The sequence below is a fragment of the Mustelus asterias genome, chromosome 4, assembly GCF_964213995.1.
Source record: "Mustelus asterias chromosome 4, sMusAst1.hap1.1, whole genome shotgun sequence".
NCBI classification, from domain to species: domain Eukaryota; kingdom Metazoa; phylum Chordata; class Chondrichthyes; order Carcharhiniformes; family Triakidae; genus Mustelus; species Mustelus asterias.
The window spans coordinates 149,138,931-149,149,438 of record NC_135804.1 but is presented as its reverse complement, the minus strand read 5'-3'; the positions used below and the strand labels follow the sequence as shown (position 1 = coordinate 149,149,438).

The window sequence follows — 10,508 nt, the reverse complement described above, 5'->3', positions numbered from 1 at the left end:
GAGTCGCCACACTCCGGTGCGTGTTCGGGTACACTGAGGGAGAACTTAGCATGGCCAAAGCACCTATGATTACTGTGCTTACCCCAGTCCAACGCCGGCGTCTCCACATCAAAGCACCTAACCAGCACGTCTAAATATTTGTAAATGTGGTGGAAAATTGCCTCATGTGTCATTGGCAAAGGGCCAGTAGTCATTTGAAGACCATGTTGTCCTGTTACAGCCTCGGATCATTGACATGAAGCAGGGAAATGCAAGGTGCAGTTTTTGGGTGGGTGGGGTGGGTGGGGGGGGGGGGGGGGGGGGGGGGGGCTGGTGGTGAAGTCAGAACCTATGTCAGTGCCTGTGAATATTCTCAATAAGGGAGAACCTTTTACCTTAAAGTGTCCAGTAAACAAATAATAAAAACTATTGTCTACATGTTACTATAGATAATCAAGGACCCTACGCATCCCGGACATACTCTCTTCCACCTTCTTCCATAGGGAAAAAGATACAAAAGTCTGAGGACAGGTACCAACTGACTCAAGAACAGCTTCTTCCCTGCTGCCATCAGACTTTCGAATGGACCTACCAAATATTAAGTTGATCTTTTTCTACACGCTAACTGTGACTGCAACATTACATTCTGCACGATCTCCTTTCCTTCTCCCCTATGTGCTCTATGTACGGTATACTCTGTCTGTATAGCGCGTAAGAAACAATACTTTTCACTGTATCCCAATACATGTGACAATAATAAACCAAATCAAAAAAAGGTAATTTCATGTGGAGCACCTTGAAATGTTGTGAGGTGTGTTAATGCCTTTCTTTTGGGGCCATACAGTGGCACAGTGGTTAGCACTGCTGCCTCACAGTGCCAGGGACCTGGGTTTGATTCCCAGCTTGGGTTACTGTCTGTGCGGAGTCTGCACATTCTCCCCGTGTCTGCATGGGTTTCCTCCGGGTGCTCTGGTTTCCTCCCACAATCCGAAAGACGTGCTGGTTAGGTACATTGACCGTGCTAAAGTCTCCCTCAGTGTAACCGAACAGGCGCTGGAGTGTGGCGGCAAGGGGATTTTCACAGTAACTTCATTGCAGTGTTAATATGAGTTTACCTATGACACTAATAAAATAAACTTTTTTCAAATATCAGCAACAATCCCTTCGTGTCGAAACCGAACCCAACAGGATTTATTGTCGTCCGAAAGAAATATGATTATTCTTTGGGAACATCATTCACCAGCTGTCTGGACTTGTTTAATGAGCTTGCCTTATACAATCTCACGCAGCAACAATGAATCCAGTGTGTTAACTGGCAGAATTGGTGTACCCGCTCCAATTGCTTTTTGACAACAAATAAAATGGTTTTCTCTTTTCATTCACAGGGGACAAGGGGTCCCTGGGTACGCTCATCGGCTGGTTTGGGTAGACGCAGGGGGAAGGACGCTGACTCGCACTAGGACCCGAGGAATCCAACGTTTCCACAGTGGTGGGTCTGGCTAGCCCGAGTGCAGACAACAAAAGCAGACTCGGATTGTCTTTCTCTCTGCATCCACACCCTGTCCACACTGCACACAAATTGGTGAGTTGCTCCTTTGCTTAAGTTAAAAAGAAAAAAACGGAGAAATAAACAAAAAGAAAGCCGCAGTCTCGTATCTATCTCTCTATATAGATACCCGTGCACAATTCTTTGTAGCACTTTTATCGAGCTTGGCGTTCTGCAGTAAGATATTGACTCGGTGTGAATTGAGAAATGATTTATCTCAGTGTCTCTGCGATTGATATATGGAGACGATGAGATTTCTCTTGTACATTTCGTGTTCATTCCCACTCGCCTGGTATATTCTCACCTTAAAATAGTCATTCCTTAGCATTTTTCGGGATTTCTGGACAAGAGTTAACATTTCCAATTCGACCAATTGGAAATACATATTGCAGATTGAAATGAATAGACAATGGTGCCTTCCCTTCAAGTAGATCGCTACACTTTGTATTTTTTTCCCATTGAATGTGAATTTGTATCTAAAGGTACGGATCTTTCACAGCGAGCGTTACATTTCTGTTCTTTAACCGTGCGATGGTTTAATACATCGCTGTAATGAATTCCCTTTGTTAAGATGCCTTTGACAGTAACTGTTCAGAGGGCTATTTTTTTCTCTAACTGATTCTGGCTCCTTTGTTAACAAGTGTTTAATATGAGCCTTCCGTGCGATGTGTCCAGTTACCTTTTTCTTTTCCGAGTCGTTTATGAATAAATGAATACATTTTATTGGTAAACCGTTATATCAGATACACAGTACATAGCAAGGGAGAAGCCCCTCCCCAGAAATCGTTACCTTTAAGGCACGGGGTCAGGGATAAATTGCCGCTTGTGTTTCAATGTGTGACTGAGAAAGGTACAAAAAGGTTGCTTTTGGTGATTTTTCCTTTGCTTTAAAAAGAATTGTGTTCTAGTGTTGGGTCACTTTTGAGGATCACTTGCGGTTGGAGCCGGAATGAGCACATTTTGAATTTTTTTAATGGAGGCTGTCACTTGGGTAGATTTTGCTCCATTCTCTGAGGCAATGTCACACGGATTTGGTTCAGCACAGCTCTCTGTTTCTACACTGCCGAACCCACCAATTCCCCTCTCCATTTCCAACCTCGGAAACAGCACCTTCTGCTGCACCAACTTGACATTTCCACTTCACATAACGGCTTAGTCTCAAGGCAGACCTGAAAAACCCGTTATTACCAAGCTGTGTGTGTGTAATGATACTGGCTGGACTTATCAAAACCCCGTTCACTTCTAAACCCACTCTGGTGTCACAGGGAAAAGACTTTCTCCCCATGAACATGAGCTGGTCATGAAGTCATGCCCACAGCACGGAATGAAAGCCTGCCTTTGGAATGAGAAAGTTTGCATTGAAATCATGTTTTTTTCTGAATCGTTCACTGTGGGGCTACATGAGCAATGCATAGAAATAATGGTACGGGTTGATTTGCATTGCTTGATGGATCATTAACAACAACTTGGGTTGTAATCTACTGGAAGCTGAACCGAGAATGGGTGTGAGCCACACAAACCAAGCAATCCCCCACCCCATTCAATCTCTAATCTATATCTCAGCACCAATTAACATCAATGTTGCCAATCTAGAGAGAGGTTAACATCAACTAAATTCCTCGCTCTAATGTCAGTTGGATGTTGGGGGAGTGGAGGAACATTTTTTTAATGGCATCCCATCAATTTATTAGCATGTCCATTCTCTAGGCAGAGAAAGTTGCTGACCACTGAGGTACCTGTGCAACCCATGGATCAATCCATGCTTTTAGGACAGGAGGAAAAAAAATCAGTGGAATTTCAAGTGACATCTACATGTATTCAGCACCAATATCCAATCCCTGTCAATGTCCAGTGTATCACTGCTCAACATATAGTTCTGCTAAATGGAAGTTGGTTAAAGGAACATTGGTGCATTTAGTCCAAAGATGGGTGGCATGGTGGCACAGTGGTTAGCACTGCTGCCTCACAGCGCCAGGGATCCAGGTTCAATTCCAGCCTTAGGTGACTGTGTGGCGTTTGTACATTCTCCCTTTGACTGTGGTGCTCCAGTTTCCTACCACAGTCCAAAGATGTAAAGGTTAAGTTCATTGGCCATGCTCAATTGCCCCTTGATGTCAAGGAGATTAACAGGGTAAATAAGTAGGATTACAGGGATAGGACCTGGGTGGGATTGTTGTTGGCGCAGACTCAATGGGTCAAATGGCCTCTTTCTGCACTATAGGGATTCTATGATGTGCAGGTTAGGCGGATTGGCCATGTTAAATCGCCACATAGTGTCTAGGGATGTGTAGATTAGTGGATTGGCCATGTAAGATGTTCTTTTGGAAAGTCAGTGCAGGCTTGATGGGCCAAATGGCCTCCTTCTGCAATGTAGAAATGTTATGGTTAGTGAGTGAGTCTAGAAGAGGCCTGGGCTATTTTCATCATAATGACATTACACTGAAGCGATTATACTGCGTCTGTGGCTATCAAATCATTAGATGAACTCATCAGTTCTTTGTCTCCTATGTTTACTTTGTAAGTACTAGCTTGGCTCAGTAATGGCATTCTTGTCTCCGATTGACTTCGAGGACTGAGCGGGTAAACTAGAGAGACACTTCCTTCTGGTGCTGAAGGGATTCAATATTATTGGTGATACGATTGATGGATAGTCTTCAGGTGGATGTAAAATAAGGGAGTTTTCCTGCTTCATCTCTGAATTATTGTTATCAAAGGCAAATTAATGGCATTCATATCAGCTTGATATATATATCAGTTCATGGGGACCATTCAAATTGGCTGTCATGTTTGCCTATGTAACTATAGTGACTGGACACCACAAGTAATTAGTTGAATGTATAGTGTGTTGAAATGTACATTATGCCCTTGGGACCATATAATAAACGAAAGTCCATTTGTTTTCAAAGTGGATTGCTGTAATGTTCCAATTTCATGAAATTGTATTCACATGAGGGCAAATTAATCTCATGGGAAAAAAAGCTCTTAGAGGAGAGTGTAGGATAGGGGTAAACACTGGGAATTGTGATTGTGCATCCTGAATTGAATGATAACTGATTTCTATCCATTCAGTTCATTAATGATATGTATATTTAAAGAATTCCATTTTGCTGATTTATGTCTAGCTATTTCAGTAATGTGGGTGCATTGTTTTGGGTGTTTTATTGTGGATAACATTGGTGGAAATGTGATTAATGTGCTTATGGTCCATTTACTGACTGATTATGGGTTGTCCAAATTTCTTTAGTGTCTGAAAAAGCAGTCACCGCACTCAAAGATCACAAATTCAATTTTCTGATTTCATCTATATGTTAAAAACATGTTTCAACAGAAATTTCCTACTTAATCTAGCACCAGCTATTAATGAATGACCTCAGCACTAAATGAACTTGTACAGGATAAAACAAAAACATACTTTAAAAAAAATTAGAACATTTTATAAAATTAAAGGACTTTTAAATGTCATTATATATAGGCTCCTATAGAAAATTAGCTAGAAGATAAGTTCTCAAAAGCTTTTCTTTGTGAACTTTAATTTTGTTGAGTTAGTCCACTACTGGAGAATGGAATGCTTTCTCAAGTCAGGAATTGAGTACTGCGTATAATAGAGTTTGATGCAGTGCTGAGCAAAGCTCCCTCTACTGTATGCCAACAATGTGGTTCATTAGAAACCTACTGCTCCAGTGTAATATTTCCATTTCTAAGACCAGTTTTTGAGAAAGGTTGCCAAACCTTTTTGTATGGAAGGAACATATACAATGTGGGGATAAAAATGGTGCCAGTGCTCCCTCCCCAACTTGAATACATATTCCCAGCAAATTAAAAATGTCCACTTAAATCAGAATTATGAACCAATTATTGGAGAAGTATTCTGTGCTTTAGGCTTTTTGGCTGCCAAGGATTTTCTTGATTTTCACAAACTCTTGCTGTGCGTGAACTTGAGCCTTATGTCTGTTGCAGGTTTGTTTGATCTTCAATTCTGACCAATTAACCGAAGTATGTTCCAAGATAAGGAGCTGGATTTCGGCCATTTTGACGAAAGGGACAAGACACGTTACTCAAAGGGTTCAAGGATGAATGGCTTACCCAGCCCCACACACAGTGCTCATTGCAGTTTCTACCGCACCCGAACCTTGCAGGCCCTTACCACTGAGAAGAAAGCCAAGAAGGTCCGCTTCTATCGCAATGGGGATCGGTACTTCAAGGGCATCGTGTATGCAATATCTGCCGATCGCTTCCGTTCCTTTGACGCTCTGCTGGCAGACCTGACCCGAACCCTTTCCGATAATGTGAACTTGCCACAGGGAGTTCGCATTATCTTTTCCATTGATGGGATTGGGAAGATTACCAGCCTTGATGAACTGGAAGAAGGTTAGTACCTTAGTATAAAAGCAGAACTCATCTCCCCTCGTTTTGTATAATGTTGTTCTCTTTAGCTACTTAAGGGAATATTGCTGGATAACTGATAGTTTCTTATCCAGAAGCATTTTATTCCGATGTAACAATACAATTTATGATAGATAAGTTGAGATCTGAGGCTCATATGATCTAATTTTGTTTGGGTTTGCGTAATTTAAGCATATAATCTAACTGTCCGACCAGTTTAAAAGGGAGAATTGTCGTAGCTTGGTTGAGTTGTGACACAATAAAGCTTCTTTGTAATATCTGGAATTTTGACTATTCTTCTCGATCCTAGTATTAAAACCATTCCTATCCCTACCCCTCTGCTTTCTTTGCACCAGTGCTGAAATTCCTAATAAAGTACCGAAAATGCCATTGGTTCGCTGATGTCTGTTTGCTAAAATTTCCACTTTTGTATTGATTATCTGTGTACGATGGATTTTGATTAACAAGTTCAATTTTTTGTACAGGGATTATCATGTATTATTATCTTTATAATTATATGTTTAGCATTTATTTTAGTAACCTCATTTCAATCTTGGTAGCCGTATTGCCAATTTCACAGAAATTGTAAGTAGCAAGTTTCAAGTGATCAGTGATCGAGTCTCCCTCATGAACCTATCACACTTGCCGTTGGATAAGGTAGCAGGAAAAATAAGTCAGCTGATTGAATTGTATAATTTATTCCTAAAATGTTGGGCTCATGAAAGACTTTAGAATTTGCTTTTTCTCCATCTATATTGGGGTGGGATTGTATATTATTTTTAAATTGCTATTTTAAGGGGTTCCAAAGAGCAATTCTTGAGATGGTGGGAAAGGGTAAAAGGTTTAACAGAGGGACAGTCAGTGTTGAAGGTAACCTGTCAGCCAGTTCCTCACCTTTGCTTTGTGTTTCCATTATCAACAGGACCAGAGTTGATCTGCAGTAGTGAGGATGACTTCCTTGGCTGCCTCTTGTCTGATACATGGGAACAGAATCCTGCGATCAGCAGAGTGTGAGCCCAGCATTGCATCATTTACCAGTGACCAGACTGGCACTACACACCAGCAGCAGCTGTGTAATAATTCCCTTCAACATGCAACTGTCCCAGCACATTCCACACTATAAGGAACTGTGTTAGCAAAAATATTAATAGCTCTTCTGGCTAAAATTAGTTAGTTAAAATTCTGTGATTCAATAGTTCAAGCTACAATGAAGAATTTCCTAGGTGTAGCAAGTTTTGATGGAGGGAGACCAATACATTTTACTGAGTAATTGTGTCACAGATTAACTTCTTCATTAAGACTGAAGACTGGGAATTAACCATTTCATACTCTTAAAAAGTTCAGTGGACCAGCCTCGAGGCCGTACGTAATCTTTTTGAATTTGATCTTGCCATTGGGCAATAAAGCCACCAGGTGGGATTTTCCAGCCACGTGCATCCCAAGGCCAGAAATTCCTGCCTGAGGTCAATGGACCTTTAAATTTTCCGCCAAATTTTCTGTCCCCACCCACTACGATTCCCGCAGCGGGCGGGACGTGCAAATTCTACCACTCTGCCTCGTTTGATTTGGAGATCTTGAATCAATCTTGCAGTGTAAAAATACCTTGCTTGTTTAATTGTGTTTATGTCTTCATGGTTGTATGCAAGCAAGGAAGAAAACAAAAAGTGAACATACAAACATACCAATTAGGAGCAGGAGTGGGCCACTTGGCCCCCCCAAGCTCCCCAGCCATTCAATAAGATCATGGCTGATCTGATTGTGACCTCTACCCCACATTCCTGTTTTCCCGCAATAACTTTTTACCTTCTTGTTAATCAAGAATCTATCCACCTTTGCCTTTAAAAATATTCAAAGACTTCTGCGTCCACTGCCTTTTGAGGAGGAGAATTCCAAAGACTCATGATCCTTTGAGAGAAAAAAATCTCCTCAAATCTGTCTTAACACAAGAAAAAGAAGCAGGAGCCAATTTTTAAACTCAATGCCCCAGCCGATGAAGGCAAGCATGCTGTATGCCTTCTTGACTACCTTCTCCACCTGCGATGCCACTTTCAGTGACCTGTGTACCGGTACACCCAGATCTCTCTGCCTATCAATACTTTTAAGGGTTCTGCCATTTACTGTATATTTCCTGTATTAGATTTTCCAAAATGCATTACCTCACATTTGTCTGGATTAAACTCCATCTGCCATCTCTCTGCCCAAGTCTCCAACTGATCTATATCCTGTTGTATCCTCTGATAGTCCTCATCACTATCTGCAAATCCACCAACCTTTGTGTCGTCCACAAACTTACTAATCAAACCAGTTATATTTTCCTCCAAATCATTTATATATATATATTACAAACAGCAAAGGTCCCAACACTGATCCCTGAGGAACACCACTTGTCACAGCCCTCCATTCAGAAACGCACCCTTCTACTGCTACCCTGTCTTCTTTGACCGAGTCAGTTCTGTATCCACCTTGCCAACTCACCTCTGATCCCATGCGACTTCACCTTCTGCACCAGTCTGCCATGAGGGACCTCGTCAAAGACCTTACTGAAGTCCATGTAGACAACATCCACTGCGCTACCCTCATCAATCATCTTCGTCTCTTCCTTGAAAAACTCGATCAAGTTAGTGCGATACGACCTCCCCTTCTCAAAACCATGGAACTCGCTGCTGGGGGAGCTGGTGGACGCAGATACAATAGTAACTTTTAAGGGTCTTCTTGACAAATGCATGAATAGGATGGGAATAGAGGGATATGGTCCCCGAAAGGCTAGGGGGCTTTAGTTCAGTCGGGCAGCATGGTTGATGCAGGCTTGGAAGACCGAAGGGCCTGAGCCTGTGCTGTAATTTTCTTTGTTCTTTGAGTCAGTCACCAAGGCCTTCAAAAACTGCCCACCGTTCAATATGATCATGGCTGACCTATGCCGGTTCAACTCCTTTTCTCTGCCATTTCCCCATTGCCCTCTATTCCTTGATCTATCAAATATTTATCCACCTCCACTTTGAATACTTGTAATGATCCAGCCTCTATCATCCTTTGGGGTAGAGAATTCCAGAGATTCACCACCCTATGCGAGAAGGAATTTCTACGACTCCACGCACCTCTGTTTTAAATGACCGGCCCTTTATCTTATGGCTATGTTTCCTTGTTTGAGACTCTGCCACTAGTGAAAACATTTCAACATCTACTCTGTCAAGCCCTTTAAAGATCCCACCACGGCAGATGGTGGAATTTGAATTCAACAAAAAATATCTGGAATTAAGAATCTACTGATGACCATAAACCATTGTTAATTGTCGGGAAAAACCCATCTGGTTCACTAATGTCCTTTAGGGAAGGAAATCTGCTGTCCTTACCCGGTGTGGCCTACATATGGATCCAGAGCCACAGCAATGTGGTTGATTCTCAACTGCCCTCGAGCAACTACGGATGGACAATAAATGCTAGCCAACCAGCGATGCCCATGTCCCACAAATGAATATATTATTTGTTTGAATAAGCTCGCTCCTCGCTCTTCTAAACTCCAAGGAATACAAACCTAGACTATATAAGACGGGATTTTCCAGCCATGCTTGCCCCGAAACCAGAAAATCCCACCCGAGGTCAATGGACCATTCCCTGGTCCACCCCTCACCTGCCCCAATTCCCATGGCGGGCAGGATGGTGAAATTCTGCTCATGGTCTCTCTTGACAGGACAACCTCTCATTCCAGGAATTTACCATTAAATCTCTTCTGGACTGCCTCTAATGTTCCTATATTTTATAGGTAAGGGGACCAAAACTGTACACAGTATTCCAGGTGAGGCCTCACTAACGCCCTATACAATTGCAACAAGACCTTTTAAACTCCAACCCCTTTGCTATAAAGTCCAAAATGCCGTTTGTCTTCTTAACTACTTGTTGGACCTACTTGCTAGCATTTTGTGATTCATGCACGAGAACACCTAGTTCCCTCTGTACATCACTCACCTGCAGTTTCTCACCATTTAGATAATAATCTGCCTTTTGATTCCTCCTACCGAAGTGCATGATCTCACACTTCCCCACATTAAACTCCATTTGCCAGGTTTTCGCCCAGTCACCCAATCTATCACATCTCATTGAAGAATCACAATGTCCTCATCACAACATGCCCTTCCACCTATCTCCATATCATCAGCAAATTTGGAAACCTTACATTCCGTTCTTTCCTCCAGGTCATTAATGTAATTAGCGAACAATTGCGGGCCAAGAACTGATCCTTGTGGTAATCCACTTGTTACATCTTTCCAATCCAAAAAGGACCCATTTATTCCAACTCTCTGTTTTCTATGTGACAGCCAGTTTTCAATCCATGCTAACATACTTCCTCCAATTTTATGGGCTTTTACTTTATTCACCAGCCTCTTCTGCAGCACCTTGTCAAATACCTTTTGGAAATCTAAAGACACTACATCTACAGGTTCCCCTCTATCTACTCTTCCTGTCATATCTTCAAAGAATTCAAGCAAATTTGTCAAATTTTTCAGAAAACCATGTTGACTAGGTTTGACGATATTCAGCTTTCCTAAAGGATTAGCTATTTCCTCTTTGATTATTGATTCCAGCATTTTGCCAATAATAGATG

The 10,508-nt window shown here is 41.9% G+C and overlaps 1 protein-coding gene across 1 annotated transcript in view; it reads left to right on the top strand.

Annotated features, from left to right (window-relative positions):
• Positions 1-1,491: 1,491 nt before the first annotated feature.
• Positions 1,492-10,508, top strand: part of LOC144493178 (neuronal migration protein doublecortin-like) — a 125,286-nt gene continuing 116,269 nt past the window's right edge. Inside the window, exons 1-2 of the mRNA XM_078212074.1 lie at positions 1,492-1,561; positions 5,483-5,893. Of these exons, the coding sequence (XP_078068200.1) occupies positions 5,521-5,893 (373 nt within the window). The 5' untranslated portion in view covers positions 1,492-1,561; positions 5,483-5,520. The remainder of the gene's footprint in view (positions 1,562-5,482; positions 5,894-10,508) is intronic.